Below are 19,848 nucleotides of genomic sequence, written 5' to 3' on the forward strand. Positions count from 1 at the left end.
CCCACGGCGGGCCCAGCCCCGGCAGCGCCCCGCAGCCCAGGGAGGACACGGGCTGTCCCTCGATCTCCAGCACTTCGTCCCCCGGGCGCAGCCCCGCCAGCGCCGCGCTGCTGCCCTCCTGCACCCACAGGATGTAGCACGGCCCGGAGCCGCTTATCCGGAACCCGAAGGACTCGGGCCAGCCCTGGTTGGTTGCCGGCATGGCTGCGACTGGAAAAGAAGGAAGGAAAGAAAGTTGTCACGGCTTTTCCATCCTTAGGGGTCGTGCCTGTAGATGCCGTGTGAGGCCCATTACAGTGTGTGCTGTGTCCCCCTCACCGCGGGAAGAAACGCCCCAAGATCCTGTATTTCCTCTAGATTTCCTTAAAATAACAGCTTTTATTCTATCTTTGGCTGCTGGCAGTGCCCCTGAGGAGGCCACTTCGGCTGGGAAGGTTGGGGCTACACGTGGCACCCAACAGTGACCTGGCACAGCCCTGATCTCACCTGTCTGTGGCACACACCTACCCCCGCTCCCCAGGAGGTGCATTTAGGCGTCTTCTTGTATTTATTTGTCTATCAAAATGATTATTTCATTTCTCTGATATGTCACATTAATGAATAGATCATCCAAGGACTTAAACCAGCTTGATTTTAACCAGCTTGTCTCAACACTCAATATTTTAGCTGTTTGCAACTACAAAATTACTGTAAATTCATTAGAATTTGCCAAATCCTCTCATCTCTCCCAGGATCATTTCTTTGTGCCCTCTCAGCCCCGTATATGGATTGTCCTGATGGCAGCATTCCAAAATGGCAGGATTTTCAGAAGGACTTGTTTGTGGTTCACGTGAAGGGTTTGGACTGGCTCCATGGATGTTCAAGGAGACACTGGGCACATCAGCCCTGAACATCTGCAGGAGTCGTCTTTGCCCAAGGTAAACCCGACCAGCTGATGTGCACAGTGCACTCAGATGCCCTTTCCATGCTGTGCTGTCCAGATGACCCCGCTGTGGTCCCTTCCAACCCTCCCATTCCGTGATTCTGTGATGTGTAAGTGCCTGCATTGTCCATTGACACTCACTAAAATAACTCGTGTGGTTTTCCTCTGCGTTTGGTCTCAGCTGTCAGTGAAGATGCTTTTTACCCCCATGTTTATTCCCTCTGTGTCACTGAACACACATTAAGCACTTACAAAAATGAAACTCGGACGATTTTACCTGGGCAAATTATCTTACAGAGACTACAAGGACTCAGAGGGGAAGAGCTGAGGGTGAAGCACGGGACAAGCCTGGCAGCAGCGGGATGAAACCCATCTGCGACCAAACCCCATCCCCGGGGCTGCTGAGCACAAGTTCTGACAGCTTCAGCAAGAGCCCAGTAAACACTGGAATGGTCCCAGTGCTGCTGCTCTGGGCTGTGCTCCAGGGGAAAGCCCGGCAGATCAGCGGGGAGCTGCACCCCCTTCCACCTCTCCACCCCTCGGCTCGAGCACTTACAGAAGTCCGCAGCCATCCAGGCGAGCCGGAGGCTCTCACCGGCGGCAGGTTTGTCCCACCAAGGGCTCGAAGCTTTCTTGACTCTCCTCCCATCACCCCCGGAAGCGCTTCCCATGTACCCGCAGGGCTCCTGGGAGCATCTTCCCGGCTCCCCCGTCCTCGCTGCAGCCCCGGGGTTGGGGGGACGGTCGGGGGGTGGATGAAAAGGCTGCCGTGGGACAGAGCGGGCAGCGGGTGGCTGCCTCTTCCCGGCCTTCTTACGGGAGCCCTGCGCCCTTCCAGCTGCTCCAGCTCAGCGCCAGACACGCACTCAGGTCTTTCTGGCTTTTTCGTTTCCTAATTAACTTTATTTCCATCGCACAAAGGAGCGCGGGCAGACTAATTGCCGTGCTCGTCCCGGCTGAGCCTGGTGCTGACCTGAGCCTGCAGATCTGGGGGGAATTAGGAGCTGGAAGGAGGGAAAACAGATTAGTGCCCGTGGAGGGAAATCCTTTACCCACAGGGCAAATCTGAAGCGACAGCGCCGTGCAGAGCAGCGGGGACAGCGCTGGGGGGGACCTGGGCGTGCCGGGACCTCGCTGGCCCCGCCGGCAAAGGTGAGCGGGACACCGAGATTTTGGGAGTGCAACCAACGCGTGGTTTGCTGCAGGGATTTGGGGGTCGGGGACTTCGGGGCTCACCGGGAGAGCTGTCCCCAGCCAGGCTGCGCCGTGCGGGACAGCGGGGGGTCCTCGCAGGGAGGAGTAGCCGAGTGTTTGGCCACAGAGCCCCCCGCGCTGGCACCGACTGTCCCTTAAGCTGCTATTTCTGATTTTCTCCTCGGCTTCCTCGGCACTGAGGGATCCTAGGGCTTAGCACGCTAAGAGGTTTTAGGGAATTACGCGTCCTGCTGCGGCACCAGCAGGAGGGGCGTCTGCATCTCTTCATGGACCACGCGGTGATCCGGGCCTCCCCTCGGCTCCGGCACGGGCCGTGCTGCCGGCAGCGATGGACGGGGTGGGAAACAACCTCCCCGGAAACCCTGGGACAGCTGGCAAGGGGTTGGGCACAGCCTGAGGAAGGAGAGCTGTGGGGACCTGCTCTGCACAGCCGGAGAGTGAGCACGACATGGTGGAGGGTCTGCTGCAGGGGACTGCTGCAGGGGATTGAAACCCACTTCTTCCTCCTCCTCCTCCCCCTCTGCCTGTCCTCTCCAGCTCCTTTCTGGCAGGTTCTCCTGCACAAATCTCCTTCTGAGCAGCAATCCCCAAGCATCTGTCCTCCCGTGCTGACACCGACACAAACACCTCCTACAAACCTCATGCATCTCTGTCACTATTCCCTGCCCAAACAGTCAAAACTGCAATTAATCCCCTTTTTTTTGTTCAGTCAGTGAGGTAATTGCTTTGTTTTCCTCCATTTTTAAGTGATTTGAGCACTTTAAACACTGACAGCAAATTTTAATCCTTGCAATAACTGAGTTCTGGGATCCCAAGTGAATTGAGGTGGTTTCCACAAAGACCTTCCACCAGACTTTGACCAGATCAGACTTTTTGACTGATTTTCACAGCACTTGGACTGAATGAGCTTCATCCCTCTCAGTCTCAGCCTCTGTCCAGGTATTTGCTGGCTGGTTGTCCTTGAGGACAGCCTGTAAGGGCACCGAGAGTGGATGAACTCCTCGGCAGTGTCGCTGCTGGTCCCAGTGTGGTGGCACTCGCTGCAGCTCCTGTCCTGGCTGTGCCCAGGGACCGTGGCACACAGATCCTGCCTGGTCTCCCACAAATAAACCACCTCGTGCCCACCCCAGCCCCTTCTGTGCTGCCAGACTTGCCAGGTGACATTCAGTGACCCAAGCCAAGCTATTTTTATACCTGCAGAAATTTTGCTGTCTCAGTAGGATGGGGGAAAGTGGCTTTTTCCGTCCATCCTCCATCAGGAGCCAAGTGTCTCGGGCTGCACTCCAGGACAGCTGTGCCCCCGGAATATTTTGGCTGCATTTCTCCCTCTCATATCCTGTTTGGTGCATTTGAGGCCCAAGTGGGTGCACTGGACTTACCAAGGGAAAAAAGAGACTTCCTGAAACTCAACCTCCTCTCCTGCCTCCCACCAAGACGATTAATCTCCTCTTGGTGCCAAAGCCCCTGGAGCACCCCTGGAACGCTTACCTGTGCTGTCCAACCTCCAGCCAGTGGCACAAGGGGACCCAGAGCTGGGAAAACCATCCCAGCAGTTTGGGAGCCTTTGGATCGGTGACGCGGCGGCCGCGACCGGACGAGTTTCTCTGGCAAATTCCAGGCAGGCACCGTAACCCAATCGGCCCTCGGCGGGAGCGCCGGGCGGTTTCAGTTGTCAGACCCCACGGAGGGACGGGCACAGCGCTGGATGCTGCGTGTTCCCACCTCATCCCGGCCCCAGGAGAGATTCAGCAGCTGCGGGAGCGAACCCCCCTCACCTGGGACAGGGTGAGATGAGGAGGATCCGGGTTGCAAGGGAATATAGTGCTCAGAGCTCTGAGAAGGCACAAGGGTTTTGCTTTAGCGACTCCGCCAAAAGCCACAAAACTGAGGGAATTTTTGGCGATTCCTAAGGAATGACACAGGATGGCCCAGGGCAGTCGGCGGCGATGCTCTGGGAAGACGGAAGCAGCACATCAGCCGCACAGGGCTCACACGGTAACGAGCTGCCCGGGACTGCGAGAACGCGACAGCTCCGGGATTTATAGACTGATTTCACTGATGTTTTTACGGCTTTATCTCTGAAGGAGGCTGGTTCTGCACTCAGACTGGGAAAGTGCATCCACAAATCTGGACACAGATGTGTCAAACAGATTGTGTTAACCAATGGGTTTTATGCATTTTATTGATTAAAAAGACAAAGGAGCAAAGGTTTAAGGAAAAATAATTCCCTAATAGCCATCCTTAATGGTCTCTCACTGCAAGAAAGACACTGGGGGTTTGGAGCCAGAGAAGGGAACAGAGCTGGGAAGGGGATCAGCCGAGAGCAAAGGAGGCTCAGGGGGGACCGTGTGGCTCTGCACAACTCCCTGACAGGAGCGGGCAGCTGGGGGGGGCGGGCTCTGCTCCCAAGGGATGGGAAAAGGGGAAATGGCCTCAGGCTGTGCCGGGGAGGGTCAGGATGGACATCAGGAGGGATTTCTCCATGGAAAGGGTGGTCAGGCCTTGGCAGGGGCTGCCCAGGGAGGTCTGGAGTCCCCATCCCTGGAGGTGTCCAAGGAATGTCTGGATGTGGCGCTCGGTGCTCTGGGCTGGTGACGAGGTGGGCATCGGGCACAGCTTGGACTCCATGGGCTTAGAGGTCTTTTCTAGCCTAAAGGATTCTGTGCTTCTGCCTTGGCCCTCACAGGATTGAGGTCACTGTTGTATGTATTTCTGGGTGCTGCTGGAGGGGCCCGGGGGGCTCTGCCTGGGCTTAGGGAATCCCAGGCCCTGCTGCAGGGACCTGGCACGCAGGGGTCTAACAGCTGCTTCTGTTACATTCCAGGGCTTGGGATGGACTTCCTGACACTCTTCCTGATTTACCTGTGCTTTGTGCTCACTGTCACTGCCCTGCTCTGCCTCTGCTCAGGAAGGAAGGAGAGTTTCCTCACAAGGAGTGTCGACAGGGCAAGCCAGGTAAAGCACTGGGCTTCCAGGTAAAGAATGAACTTTCAGGGGAATGATCATCTCCCGTTCTGATAATCTGCCCTGCTCTGTTGTGCTAAAATTAGTGCAACTGCTATATTTGTTCTCCAAAAAAAAAGCCAGTGTGTGTGTTTACTACTAATCTAATGCATCCTTTTAATGTATGCTCTCAAGGAAGTGGGATAGGAAGTAGAAATACACTTCCTCTGAGATGATTAAATCCTGCCCAAGCAGGTAATAAAAACCATTTGGGTCTCCCAGCTCCCATTCCAGCCTGTGCCTGTCTGGGGTGAGGATGGAGCTTCTCACAGTGCCAGAAGCACCTTGTCCAGTGACACCACAACACTTCAGCTTTGAGAAATTGAATAAGAATCAGGCCCCAGGAATTTGCAGTTTCGTGGTATTGGCTGCTGACATTGAGAGGAGAAAGGTGGGGGAAGTTTGAGGATTAAAATAGGGAGAGAATTATGAGTGATGGCAGATATTTTAGGGGAAGCTCTTTAATGTGTGTACTAATGCTGCAGGCTCTTGTTTGCTAAGAAAGAGGGAGGAATGAAGAGCTTTAAAAGAGGATTAAAAATTGGCATTTTATTGTTAAAATGGGATATTGGAAAAGCACCAGTTCATTTTTCTGTCTGTTGGGCTGTGTCTGAATGAAAAGGGAAAAAAAGCTGTAATATTCCTGGAAGGTAAAGGATGAGAGAATTATCACTTAAATTGTAAATTGTATTTAATGCTGTTCACAGGAGTTCAGACAGACTTTTTTTTTTACTGGTATTGTACTTCCTTTTGGTTTATAGACACACTGTGCAGAGAAATTGATTTTTTTCCCCCCATATCTTAATAGCTGCTGCTATGAAGTGTTTAAACAGCAGCAATTAAATTACTGCTGTGGTATGAAGCCACTGTCTGGAGGAATCTAATCAATACTTGTGCCTGGGAAATAAATACGTATGAATATAATCAATATTTTACCTGGGATATAAATACAGGCAATGCTAAGTGAAAGGCCACAGTACAAGATAAATATGAACCAATACAATACAAACCCCACAATATCAGAAAGGTCTGAAGCTCTTAGAGAGTGTCCAAAGGAGGGACACGAGGGTGATAAAGGAGGGACACGAGGGTGGTGAAGGGCCTGGAGGGGCCATGGAGGAGCAGCTGAGGGTGCTTGGCATAAGCCTGCAGTGTGTTTAAGTTTTCTGCAGGTTCTTTTCTGCTGGGTTGTGTTTCCTCTTGCAGCACACTTGAAAAAAACACTTATCCCTCGAACCGCCGAGCTGAGATGTACCAGTTCACACAAAAATATTTAGCATCTTCTCAGCTCCACATATGCTTTTTGCCTCCTGGTCTTTCACGTCTGAGGCAAGAAGCTCTCACTGCATATTTTCTTTCCATGCCAGCTAGAAATAGGCTCAGCTGCTCTAATTCCTGAGCCATGTTGCTATAGAGATCTGTCAGCTCAGAGCAGCCGAGTCAGACAATTCCACAGGCACATCTCTGGCTGAGGGATTCACTCAATGAACACAGGCAGGTTCCTTCTTCAGCACGTCAAGCTGTGCTGGAAAGGGCAATTAGACATGGAGCCATCAGGCTGGATCAGAGCTGTAGCTGGAGAAACTGGATTTTTTGGGGGTTGTTTGGCTTGTGGAATTTTTTCTCTCTTTTCTGGAGGCCACAGGCCTTATCTCCCCCCTTTGCTTATCTCCCCCCTTTGCTTATCTCCCCTTGATCTGTCAGATGGGCTGATGGAGCATATTGAAGCTGGGGAATTGCTCAGTTTTATCCCCTGCTTAACCCATCCCCACCCTACACCCACCCTAAGCTCCTTAGAACTTTCACACATTAACCCAGATATGTTTGCTTGGGCCTGGGGTGCTCCCAGGAATATGGAATCTCACTCCCATGTGGAAAACCCCAGCAGCCTCCCTGCCTCTCTTCTTTCTTAATGGAAAGGGTGGTCAGGGATTGGAACTGCCCAGGGAGGTTTAGAGTCCCCATCCTTGGAGGTGTCCAAGGAAGGACTGGACAAGGCACCCAGTGCTCTGGGCTGGGGACAAGGTGGGGAGTTGGCACAGAGGTTGGAAATGAGAATCTTGGAGGGCTTGTCCAAGCTTAGTGATTCCAGGATTCTGTGATTCTCTGTGTTTTGGTTGGACTGGAGGATCTCAAAGGTCTCTTCCCCCCTTTATTCTGTGGTGAGAAGCTCAGATGCCCCTGAAAAGGAGCCTCCTCTATGGTGCTGTGGCTGTGCAGATCCAGAACTGAGGGATGAGGGACTTGTATTAGATCTGAACTTGCCCCAAGGCAGCAGTGATGGTCAGGTAACAGAGCTTCATTTCCCTCAGGTGTTGTCACTGGTGATCCCCACCCAGCTCCAGAGAGTGACACACAGGACACTGCACAGGCTCTTCCACACAAGGTATTGCATTTTTATGCCTTTGACATTATTTTTTACTCCTATTTCTGGTTACTGTTGGGATCTCCTGCCACCATGAGAGCTCTCAGTATTACCCTTGGATATTCTCTCTCTATTTGAGATGCCTGTCAGGGATTACAGATTCCCTTTGATGTTTGCCACGCTGTTGTCTCTCCCTTCCTTGGTCATTGTTTAGAAGGTGGAACCCTGAAATGTTTGAACATATTGAGAAATAAAGATAATGTGGCTCAGTAACAGATGTTGGTCACACTGGTGGGATCCTGCATCCCCACAGGAATTACCACAGTCTCTCTGGCAGTTGCAGATGGAGTCAGACAGACTCTCAGTCTCCATCCTCTCTCTCAAATCCCATTAGTCTCAGTCCAGCAGCCTGGATGTCCAGGTGGCTGAGGGGGAAGCCGCACAGCTGCCAGTGTGTGGTCTGCTGGATTCAGGTGGATTTTGTAGTGTCTGTAAACTCTGGTGCCTCAGGAATGATTTAAATACCTTTTCTCTGGGGACAGCAGCTCAGTGTGACAGTGACTTCAGGGCTGTGAATCTACAGCTGTGCTGTGAGTGCTGTGGTTGTTTTGTGCCTGTTCTGCTGATCCTGTGCTCTAACACAGCCTGAGACAGAGAGGTGACACTGTCACATGTGCTGGGGGCACTGGGACCCTCCACACGCTCTGGAACTGGTGTTCGCCACTGCCCACCTCCTGCCACACCTATTTTCTAACAGCTGGTTATATTATTGCAGAGTTTTTAAGATTATTTTGGGGGATTTTTTTGCTTTCAGAGTAGCAAATGTCTTCTGGCAGAATGTTTTGTGGCCTATTGCTGTGGCATATTTTGTCAGCAGCAAGTGATTATAAGACTTTGTACTGACAGGGAAAAAAAATCCAAAGGATATGTGAATAAAGCAGGGAATTTAGCTGACATATTTAAAGGAGTGTATGTGGGAAGAAGAGAAGGAGAAGCCAGTGGATGGAGAAAACACTATTAATATGCAATCCAAGCTGGCCTGAAAACCTAAAAGAGGTGTCTCCTTGCATTTGGAAAGTCTTTGATCACCTCTGAGTGTACTTGACCTGTTAATCAGGATGCTGAGTATTAAATAGACTGTCCCCTTTCCTTTCCAGGAGCTGTTTGTTTGTGGTCCTGCATGTAGCCCTGCAGGCTGCAGTGTTTGGGGAATACACCTGGGAAGTGTTTGTGTACTGCTGGGAGCTGCAGTTCCACATCCTCCTCCTCCTCCTGCCCTACCTGCTGCTGGCTGGGAATGTGGGCTGCTTCCTGCTCTGCTCCCGGGCCAATCCTGGTAAGATCATGCTCGTGCTCTTTGAAAACAGAAAAAATGCTACAAATCCCATTTTTAGTTGTTTTTCTTGTCTCTTTCACAGGTATAGTAACAAAATCCAATGCTGCATCACTGGTTAAGGTTTATGCCTATGATGGGGTGTTGTTTCAGAGAGGCCTTGTGTGTCCCACGTGCACCGTGGAGAAGCCAGCCAGGTCCAAGCACTGCAGTAAGGATCTGAAATTCCTTGATAAGCATGAAAATAACACTTTCCCAAAGGAATTCTCCTCCAGGAGCTGCAGTCCCAGCTACAGCTGTTCTGTTACCAGCTCAGTGCTCACAGGGCTGTGTTTGTTTTCCTGGGGTCCCAGGTAACAGCTGCATTTGCCCATCTGTGGAGCTGGTTGGGTGCTGTTTCTTCTCACAGAAATTACCAGTTCTGAGGGATAATTTAGGGTCAAGAACAGCCAAGCTTGTGAGCAGCTGGAATTTAAAAGAGAAATTATTACCTGTCAAGACCTGGGTTCAGGATTTTGTGTTTCATAGAGTCACAGAGTTCTGGAGTGGTTTAGGCTGGGAGGGATCTTTAAAGTCCATCTTGTTTCACCCCCTGTCAGGGGCAGGGACGCCTTCCACTATCACAGGTTGCTCCAAGCCCTGTCCAACCTGACCTGGAACACTGCCAGGGATGAGAAGTCCACCACCTCTTTTTATCATCTAAAATAAAGGTGGGAGCTACAATCTCTACCTTTCAGGTGCTTTGCCAGGCAGTACTGTTAGAGAAACCAAGCCTTGGAGCTGCAGTTTTGGTGAATAAAAGAGATGGGATACATTGTTTTTCTTAAGATACACAACCAAAATTAATTTATTTGCTTGAAAAGCTGCCAGCTAAACCCTGACTGTAACTCCCACATATTTTCATCTTAAAAACCACGTAAAGATCAAACTGCTTACTTAAAAATGAAGTGCCAACACACTCGTTTTGCCCCTCGAGGTGTCTGCAGGACGTGTGTGCATCGCTTTGACCACCACTGTGTGTGGGTCAACAACTGCATCGGCGCCTCCAACGCTGGCGTTTTCCTGCTGTACCTGCTCTCCCTGACAGCCACAGCCGGAGCCGTGGCTGCTGTCACGGCTGCATTCCTCATCCAGGTGCTGCTGCTCTCCAACATCATGCACGGCACCTACCTGGATGCCCAGGGACAGGAGCACGCCGTGGAGATTCCCTTCCTCATTCAGGTCAGTTCATGCTGTAACATGTTGTGTCTCACACTTTGCTGGCAGGAACGTTGTCCTGTTCCCCCAGCATGGGGACAGACTGCAGGGTTTTGGGACAGACTGCAGGTTTTTAGCTGGTTTACACATGTAACTAGATTTAGAAAGCTGCCACTGCAGAATACTTTAAAACTGGGGGATTTTTCTCACAGTATTTGCCATCCTTCATATTCCTGTCTCCAGGATCAGTCACTCAGCAGATCTGATTTAGAGAGAAGGAATTTACATTCCAATCACCAGCTGATGTAGTTTAGGAAACAGCTGAGAGTCCCTGAGGTATCTTAGTGGAGATGTTAAACAGGACCCACCACCCTGGAATGTGGATACAGTTCCACGTGCACACACGGATGTGCATTCCAGCTGTACTCATGGGATTCAACCCTCCCATTTTTTAACTTATTTTTCTCTTTTTCTGCAGCACCTTTTCTTGACTTTCCCTAGGATTGTCTTCATGCTGGGGTTTGTCATCCTGCTCACTCTTGTCCTGGGTGGATATTGCTGCTTCAGTCTGTATTTGGCCCTCACCAACCAAACCACCAATGAATGGTGCAAATCCCGAAGATTGAGGGGTTCCCATCTCCCACAGCAGCCTCATGACAGACCCCTCATCTACAAAAACATTTATTCTAAAGGGATCTGGAGGAATTTAAGGGAAATCTTTAACCCTCCTACAGTGTTGGAAAGGAAGAAGAAAACATGAAGATATTATTGTTTCTCTGGGCATTTTTAAATGTTTTCTACAACTTTAGTTCAGCAGTGGCCTTGGCTGCCCCAGACAGATTTTGGAACAAGATTACTGCAGAATTCACATATTGGTGCCTCAGCAGAGCATCATTTGAGCTCCCCCACTCAGCAAGACTCAAGGCCAGCTCAGCCCTGGCCCCTGGCTACAGGGATTTGGTCCATCTTCCCAAAGTGAATCTTTCTCACTGGGAAAGGCTAACACAGAGCTCCTGTGAATTTGAGGAAGCAGCATCTTTTTGTGAGTCCCTTTCTTTGGGAAACAATTGACTCATTACTGTTAACAATGACTACAACAGGCTGTGTGTGTTTAGCTGAAATTATTTCTGGCAGGATCTTACCTGCAGAAACCATGTCCTACTGCAGCTTTGTGGCATTAATTTCAGGAAGGAAATTAAAAGTGTTCCTGTTCTCCTCTCCTTCCAGAAATGCTTCAGTTTGAGTACAATAGAAGAGAAATTGGGAAAAAATATCGTAGGAACTTTAAATTATTTTATTTTTAAAAATGTATTTATTTACATGCCGAATCTGTACAATATGCAATTAAAAATCATATATGGTTTAAAAAAACCAAATTCCTATACAATATGGCTTTCCAGCCCCCAGGCTGGCTCTCAGAGCAGCCTGGCTGGCATTGCAGGGCACAATAATGCATTCACAGACCAGTACATAAGGCTACTTGTCCAGGATATCAAAGAAAAGAGAAATACTGCAGTACCATGCCTTGGGAGGCCTGAAGGAGTGAGGTTAAAGGCATGAGAGTGGTTCAGTGGTGCTCAACACACACCACAACTCCTTAAGTTTGGTTTTCTCAACTTGTTTTAAATGCATATATTTAAATAATCTCTCATGAGACCCCACATCTTTGCTACACTTTCTGAATCCTTTTAAAAACCAGACCACTGCTGTCCCGTAGGCAGAGGGAACTGATGCCCAAAGGATCTTCCTTAATTCGAGGCTGCTGTACAGAATACTGAGTGCCACTTGTGACCTGTCAGTCTCCTCAGTGCCACCAGGCCAAGGGTTTCATTCCTGGTATTGGTTTTAGCCTGAGAACACCTCGGGCCTGTCCTATCCTGTTTTAGGCCTGCGCTATCCCATTTTGGGCCTGTACCATCCCGTGAAGCCACTTCCCTCCAGAACATTCCCCCCCTTTGCTCTCTGACCAGCCCCAGTGCCTGGAGGAGCCAGGCAGTTCTGCAGCTGCGCCATCCCTCACACGATCACCGTCTGCACCTCCACCTCGCCCTCCTGCGCGGCGGCGATCACGAACTCCCCCGCGTGCTCCATGATCTCGATGTCCTCGGACGCCACCATGGTGACGGTGGCCTCCTGCGTGGCCAGGCTGCCGTCGGTGGCCAGCACGGCGCCGTCGCCGATGGCCGAGGCCAGGGTCATGGCCACCTGCTCGGTGAGGCTCTCGGGCGTGGCGATGGTGATGGTGTCGGCGGTGTCGGTGGCCGCAGCGCCCTCGGCTACGGTGACGTTCTGCACGATGATCTGGTGGCCGGAGTTGGCCTGGTTCACGATCTGCTGCACCACCTTCATGATGTGGCTGTCGACCTGCGAGGGGAGAGGGGTTGCACTGACGGTTGGTGCATTTACTGGGAGAATTAACAGCGATTATCACTGCAGAGATGCCTGACAACCACGGGGCAGTGACAGGAGCAGCTCTGCATTCCAGGCTGCTCCAGCTGTTCACCCCTCGTGTCACTGAAGGACTGCTTTACCTCATGTCTTGTTCCCTCTATTATTTCAGTAGCTTCGCTGGTCTCCATGTCTTCAGTAGAAGTCTGAAAAACAAAATAAGATAATTCCCTTTTTAGGTCATATAAAAAGATTTTTATCACCAAGATATAATTCACTAACATCTTACTGTTCCCCCACATGCAGTAGCTACTCCAAAGACAACTCCTTGACATTCCCTCCCAATCCCTTTATCAGGAACTACTTAAAATTAATGCACAATGTTCACAAATAACTGAAAGAGAATGTCCTCCCTCAGCAGGATTTGGCCAAGCAGCAGATTTTTCTCCTACTGGAGAGAAACTACCACAGCACTCAATTACTGAGCTGTGTTACCCCACTTGGATGAGAACTGTCTCTGTGTGATGGAGGGGATAAAGTGAAATACAGAATTCATTGCTTTTGGCAGCCTTTGTTAGAAACAACAGAGATTGTCTGGGACAAAGTAAGATAAATAGAAATGGGAGAAAATACTAGGGAAAGCTGAAGCAAGGTTGTGAGGACCTAAAATGTGGTGTGGTCAAAAATTCTCAGGCTCAGCCTCCTGCTGAGCCACTGTCAGTCTTCCCTTCTCCTTTTCCTGCCCACACACGGCACTCTGGAAGGGTGGGGAAGCTCCAAGTGCTTTCCTTCCAAACAAGGCTAATCCTACTGACTCCTGGGGCCATGCAGGCAGCACAGAGCCTGTTTTACCTTCTCCCAAAAGGCTGGAGCAGGAACATGAACAACTGCAGCTTTTCCTGACCAAATCCTGTGCTAAATTCCCAATGAGCAGGCTGGCTGCCCTTTCTCACCTCGATGATGTATTCCTGAGTGTCTGCCACCACCGAGGAGAACTCCACCAGCACCGTGTGTGGATCTTCTGAAAGCACCGTGGCTGCTAAGTTGTCAGCAGACTGGCTTTCCTCAGACACTATCACTTCTTCCACCTCTTTCATAGCAAGGAGGCAGCCACCTGGATGGAATTCCAGAAAAACATCCTTTTTTGTGAGCATCTCCAATAGCAGCAGCACTAGCAAGGGGATGCCATGGACAAGTGACCAGTGTCACATGAGAGGTTCTTGGCCCACCAGGACAGGCCAAGGAACAGCCCAGAAGAGCCCATGTGACACCAGACAACTGAGCCTAGAGCAGAGCAGCTGCTTTTTTACGTCACCAATCTTCTGCTGATACATTTCAGTATCTCTCTCTTTTTTTTCCTCTCACAGGAAACTTTTTTTTTCCTCCAGTAAATTTGTATTATTCCTTTGGAATAGCACCATCAGCACTACCTGAAGCGGAAATCCCTGCTTAGGAGCTAAAGGAGCAGCAAATCCAGTGCAACTAATCCCACCAAACCAGATTTTTGGTGAGGACTTTACTCAAGGCATTTTCCTCACAGAACATCCCCACTTCCACGCAGGTCATTAGATCCACCCTCCCCACCATTCCCACCCAGCCCAAGGGCAGCCTGTCCAAACCCAACCCCAGAGCAGCCTCTCCCCAGGGCAGCCCTGCTTACCTTTGGTTTTGAGGTGCCTGTTGAGGGTGCCGTGCTCGGCAAAGCCGCGCCCGCACTTGTAGCACTTGAAGGGCTTCTCTCCGGTGTGGTGGCGGATGTGGCGCACCAGGGAGCCCTTCTCCCGGAACCCCCGGCTGCAGAACTGGCACACGTAGGGCTTGTCCTCCAGGTGGGTACGGAAATGCACCTGCTGGGCGTTCTGCACGCACAGGGAGGCAAGGGAAGGGCTCAGAAAGGACACGGCAAACTCATGGATGCAGGGTTTAACTTCCAGGGTGGAACTCAATGTCTCTTAGAGGACACAAGGGTTTGATTTTCTTGGGTGGTGGTTTAGGAATGGTACTCTCCAAGTCAGTGCTTCCACTGGGACTCTCCAAACCATGAGCCACTTGCTTGCTCCCCCTCTCCCTCTCCCCCTCCCCTTGCAGTGGGCTGGAGAGGAGAACTGGAGGCACAAAACGTGAAGATCATGGACTGAGATACGAACAATTTACCAGAAACAGAAATAAGAAAACAAACAACAGTACTGATGACAGAGGATACAAGAGAGAGGTGAGCAATTCACTTGCCCTGATAATAGACAGAAGGAACTCCTTTCCCCCGCACCAGAATGTTCTGGCCATGCTCCCTCGTGGCTACTACAAAAATTAACCCAGTCCTGGCCAGAACCAGGACACTATTATTACATATTTGTTCCACGCATTAAGGAACAGTTAGTTCAGAAATGTGATGGTTTTACAAAGACTGTCTTTCTTTTCCCCACTAAACCAAAATGTCTTTCTGCAGCTTCAGATCACAGAATCACTGAATGGTTTAGGTTGGAAAGAACCTTAAGGAACATCTTGTTCCACCCCTTGCCATGGGCAGGGACGCCTTCCACTATCCCAGGTTGCTCCAAGCCCCATCCAACCTGACCTTGGACACTTCCAGGGATGGGACAGCCAGAGTTCTCTGGGCATCCCATAAGAGGCAGGCAAGCTGACACTTGCTCTTTGAGGAGCAAAGCCAGGCCAATGTGGAGGTTTTGTGAGGGGGGCCCACCTTTGTCTTGTAGCGCTTGCCGCACTTGGGGCAGGCGTAGGGCCGCTCGTCCGAGTGCACCCTGCGGTGCCCCTTCACGTGGGCAATGGTCTTGTAGAGCTTCCCGCACTCCCCGCAGCGGAACCGCCGCTCGTTGACGTGCACCTCCTGGTGCTTCTTCAGCAGGTAGCCCTTGGTGAACTCCTTGCCACACTCCTCACACTTGAAAGGTTTGTACTCTAGAGGGACAGAGAGAAAGCGTGTGGTTGATCCAGGGCAACCCGCAGCATCTGGTACAGGTGTAACTGAATTCTTACAAAAAATCAACCTGGAGAAGGAGAGGAATTGTATTGTCAACCACATGTGTGGGCTTTCACAGAACCCCAAAATAGCTGGGGTTGGAAGGGACCTTTGGAGCTCATCCAGTCCAACCCCTGCCCAGGCAGGGTCACCTGGAGCAGGTGACACAGGAACATGTCCAGGTGGGTTTGGGATGTCTCCAGAGAGGGAGACTCCACACCCTCCCTGGGCAGCTGTTCCAGTGTTCTGCCACCATCATGGAAAGAGGTTCTTATGTTGAGGTGGAACTTGCTGTGTTTTAGTTTCTGGCCATTGCTCCTTTTCCTGTCATTGAACAGAGTCTGGCACTATCCTCTGACAGCCCTGGGAGAGATTTGTATGGATTGACGGGATCCCCCTCAGCCTTCCCTTCTCCAGACTGACCAGGCCCAGCTCCCGCAGTCTCTCCTCATCAGAGGAGCTGTACATGGCTGAGGTCACTGAGCCACAGCTCATCAGACAACAGCCCCAGCAGTACTTTACCTGTGTGACTCTTGCTGTGTGTTTCCAGGGCAGCAGCTTCACTGAAGGCTTCATTACAGTGAGAGCAAACGTAACGTTTGTACCCGTTGGTTCTTTCTGCAGGTGTCTGTTGGAGAGAAAATGAGAATACCGCTTTTCTTTTTTGTACTGGTGTGTCCAGTTAGGATTGCTACCCAAATTCCCAATTAAGCACTCCAGCTTTGACAGGAAAGAGATCTCTGTGATGGAAAGGGACAGCACGTGTGTGAAGTAACATTTCCCTTAAATCACACCTGCGCAATCTAAAACCTGACACAAAGCCACAGGCACAGCAGAGACACGTGAGGACAAGAGTGCTGCCCACAACCAAATACAGACAAGGAAGGTTAAAAAGTTAATCTGTTGATGGAATACAAACATACAGACTCTGCTTGTTCCAGTTTAACACACTGCTCCCCACACGGCTCCTCTTCTACTTCCACCCCTTTGTTTTCCAGCTCTTCTGGAGCAGCTGCCACAGGTTCATCTGGCTTCTGCACCTCCTCCACAGCCACTCTCTCGATGACAATTCCCGAATTCCTCATGGCCTGCCTCAGCAGGTTCTCACTGTTCACTTCCCCCTCGCACGGCAGCTCCTCGGGATGTGACTGCTGAAGGAACAAAGAGGAAGTTTGGCACAGCAAATCCACAGTTTTCTTACAGCAACACTGCTGCGAGGGTCACTCTCTCTGGGGTGTCCAATGCTGTGCCACGGGTTTGAAAGATCAACCAGGGAACTGGGCTGAGGAGGAAGATGAGGTGGATCTGTACTGACAATCCAAGGGATGACAAGCCTCTGCCCCTACCACAGTCTTACAGCAGGGAATGGTCAACAAAAACATCCCCTCATTTTATAGGATGTGGTGGCAAAGCCCCAGCCCCTGTAAGCTACACACAGTGCTCAGCTCAGCAGCAGAAAGAGGTGAGCAATTCGACTTCCCTGGGGCCCAGGAAAGAGCAGAGCACCTGCCCACATGGAAAACAACCAAAAGAACCACTTCATTCCACACTCAGATTTACTGTCAGCACCCAAGACACTTTTGCTCATGAGGTGAAATGTTCTTTGCGTGAAACACACGAAGGGTGTTTGAGACAAACCACACTCACATCTGGCTCCAGGGGTTTTGCATCCACCACAGGAAGTTCCTGCATCTGGACATGGACTTCATGGAGCACGTTGCCTTTTGCATCTGTCACAAGGTGGATGACAGGGGAGGCTTCGATGGATTCGCTCGCTATCGAGGACACCGTGTCTGTGTTGGAGCTGCAGGATCCTGCAAGGGATGAACCACATGGGGAAATGCACCCCTCAGCAACTCCCTGTGCCCTAAAAAAATCTGCCTTAGAGCATGAGGGGCCTGTTAAAGCCACCTTTGTACCAGATTCTCAAACATAATCTTGAGTTCACATCCGGCTTCAAGGTAATAGCTTTGCTCTATAAATTACTTTTTTCTGGTGTAAAAAATATAACCTCAATACCACAGAAATACTTTTTATCATAAATGAGAATCATGGAATGGTTTGGATTGGAAGGGATCTTACAGGTCGTCCAGTTCCACCCCCTGCCGTGGGCAGGGACAACTTCCACTATCCCAGGCTGCTCCAAGCCCCGTCCAACCTGGCCTTGGGCACTGCCAGGGATGGGGCAGCCACAGCTTCTCTGGGCAACCTGTGCCAGAAGGAATTTATATTCCAAGTGCTGTGAGTGTTTGGCTTTATCAGACACGAGGCAGGTCCTGACAGCATCACTGACCTGATGGCAGATCATCTTTGTTGACAACTATTTCTTTGGTCATGTTGAAGCGAATTTTTTCAGTGCAAGGTGTCAGAGATTTAAGGTGTCGAGTCAAAGCTCCTGATTCCCGGAAGCTTTTCCCACATTTCTTGCATTTGTAAGGTCTTTCATCTGGAAATGACAAGAATCAAAGCAGCTATATTAAAGCCAGCAGTGCCAGGATCTGCTCTGTGTGACAAGCTGAAGAACATGTTCAGCTTTCTACAGCACACATGTGCGCCTATCCAGAATCTTTCCCTGCCTCCCAGCACCCCAAATGCTGGGGAGCTCAATGGTCTCAGCTCAGCGAAACATGGAAAGCAGCAAGGAATTCCACTGCAAGGCAAATGGATAACCACAGACAGCTCCAGTAACAAGGAACTGTTATTTTGGAGAACTCTTACCAGTGTGCCGCCGATGGTGTCGGATCAGAGACCCCTTTGTCCTAAAGGAAGTTCCACAGAGTTTACACTCATAGTCCTTCCTGCTGCTGTGAGTGATCATGTGAGCTTTGAGGATGCTGGCCGAGGGAAAGAATTTCCTTTAAGAGACATGCTAAACAGTTTAAAGATTTTGGATTTCTGTAAAGAACAACAAGGCTCCTTGTGAAAGCAGAACTTCCCTCTGGGAAGTGTGGCAGGTAGTAAAGCACACTGTTCCCAAGTTTTGAGATCTCCTAGTTTACAGTCAGCCTAAATACCTCCCTAACCCACATCAGCAGAGGGGATACTCACAGTTTTAAATGTCTTCTGGCACAGCTCACACACGTATCGCCCTTCCTTGTTCACCTGCAGCTTCACCTTGATCAGCTCAGTGGAAATGTCCTGCTCCTGCTCCTCGGGGCTGCCCTGCTCCTCACTGACCTCCCCGTCCACGTGGCCATTTGGGTTCTCAAACACATGATCTCCTGCTACAATGACCTCCTTGATGTGCCCACTGCCTGGGAAAAGGTGGGGAGACAGTTGGGTTCTTTACAGGACAGAGCTTTACCCAACAAACCATCTACTGTTTCAGCATTTTGTGCAGACAGAAGGAGAAAAGGTATTTTAAACCTGCAACTCAAGTCTTTGCAACCTTCTCATTATGGCAGCATAAAATGGGCACTTCCAGAATAGAGTTTAACATCTAATTTGTATTAATTAGTTGTATTAATTAAGCTGAAAGAGGGTAGATTTAGAAGAGATACTATGAAAGGATTGTTCCCTGCGAGGGTGGGGAGGGCCTGGCACAGGGTGCCCAGAGAAGCTGTGGCTGCCCCTGGATCCCTGGAAGTGTCCAAGGCCAGGCTGGACGGGGCTTGGAGCAATCTGGGAATAGTGGAAGGTGTCCCTGCCCAGGGCAGGGGGTGGCACTGGTTGGGCTTTAAGGTCCCTCCCAACCCAAACCACTCCATGACTATTCCATGATCCTGATGTGGGGAGGATTGCAGGGCTGGCCCAGGGCTGCCTCCCAGAGCGCTGCAGGAACACCCAGCCCTAAATCCCAATGACACAGAGATGTCACGCACCCAACCACAACCCAAAGCTACCAGAAGAGGACAGGTACCAAACCCCCCAGGGGTGTCAAGGCAGCACCTCAGAGCTCACCTACGATGGCCGAGGCGTTGCTGATCTCCTCTGCTATGGAAGATGCTTCAACAACAATGTGAGCAACAGTTATGGACTCCTCGACCGCAGGAACCACCTGCTGGCACAGAGCACGTTCAGCAAGCAGGTTCTGCTTATCTAAACACACTGCTCCCTCCCCTCCAACCCAACAGACCGTTGCATCCTAATCATTTCCAGCCCCGGCTCGGAGAAGCCGCTGTCACCTTTTGTCCTTCTTGGCCGAGGAGCCCGGCGAGTGCGTCGGGAGGGCGCTGGCAGCCCTTCTGCAGCTTGTGCTGCACGAACTCCTCCAGGGAGCTGAACTCCGACTGGCAGCGCCCGCACTTGTGCACGTCATCCTCGTCTGCGGGGGAAAACTCCGTCAGCGGGGCCAGGGCACCACGGGATCCCAGGATGGGGTCAGGGTGGAAGGGACCACGGTGGAGAACGTATTCCCACCTCCCTGCTCCAGCAGGGCCACCCCAGAGCACACGGCACAGGATCGTGTCCAGGCGGGCTGGAGCAGCTCCAGCGAGGGAGACTCC

At 50.9% G+C, this 19,848-nt stretch overlaps 3 protein-coding genes across 6 annotated transcripts in view; 1 reads left to right on the top strand and 2 right to left on the bottom strand.

The window, feature by feature from the left end:
• Positions 1-1,862, bottom strand: part of GRID2IP (Grid2 interacting protein) — a 34,554-nt gene extending 32,692 nt beyond the window's left edge. Inside the window, exons 1-2 of the mRNA XM_017734263.1 lie at positions 1,479-1,862; positions 2-210 (exon numbers count right to left, since the gene is read on the bottom strand). Of these exons, the coding sequence (XP_017589752.1) occupies positions 2-210; positions 1,479-1,593 (324 nt within the window). The 5' untranslated portion in view covers positions 1,594-1,862. The remainder of the gene's footprint in view (position 1; positions 211-1,478) is intronic.
• Positions 1,863-1,987: 125 nt separating this feature from the next.
• Positions 1,988-11,259, top strand: ZDHHC4 (zinc finger DHHC-type containing 4). 4 transcript variants are annotated; one of them, XM_017733999.1, is made up of 7 exons: positions 1,988-2,074; positions 4,962-5,092; positions 7,453-7,526; positions 8,663-8,841; positions 8,924-9,049; positions 9,815-10,059; positions 10,514-11,259. In XM_017733999.1, the coding sequence occupies exons 2-7, from the start codon at positions 4,970-4,972 to the stop codon at positions 10,793-10,795; spliced, it is 1,029 nt and encodes a 342-aa protein (XP_017589488.1). In that variant the 5' UTR covers positions 1,988-2,074; positions 4,962-4,969; the 3' UTR covers positions 10,796-11,259. The 4 variants fall into 4 exon arrangements, with proteins under 4 accessions (XP_017589488.1, XP_008631627.1, XP_017589489.1 ...); XM_008633405.2 differs by lacking the exon at positions 1,988-2,074 and adding an exon at positions 4,114-4,132; XM_017734000.1 differs by lacking the exon at positions 1,988-2,074 and adding an exon at positions 4,705-4,736.
• Positions 11,260-11,306: 47 nt separating this feature from the next.
• Positions 11,307-19,844, bottom strand: E4F1 (E4F transcription factor 1; the record flags this gene model as incomplete). Its single annotated transcript, XM_017734264.1, has 14 exons — positions 11,307-12,399; positions 12,567-12,629; positions 13,377-13,537; positions 14,084-14,282; positions 15,125-15,342; positions 15,926-16,031; positions 16,327-16,554; positions 17,051-17,217; positions 17,697-17,849; positions 18,122-18,242; positions 18,452-18,657; positions 19,304-19,400; positions 19,528-19,667; positions 19,763-19,844. Coding segments are annotated over 14 exons (2,289 nt in total), but the record flags the coding sequence as incomplete, so codon positions are not given.
• Between the last annotated feature and the right edge of the window lie 4 nt (positions 19,845-19,848).

Source organism: Corvus brachyrhynchos, unplaced genomic scaffold, assembly GCF_000691975.1.
Source record: "Corvus brachyrhynchos isolate BGI_N302 unplaced genomic scaffold, ASM69197v1 scaffold5, whole genome shotgun sequence".
In the NCBI taxonomy this organism is placed as follows: domain Eukaryota; kingdom Metazoa; phylum Chordata; class Aves; order Passeriformes; family Corvidae; genus Corvus; species Corvus brachyrhynchos.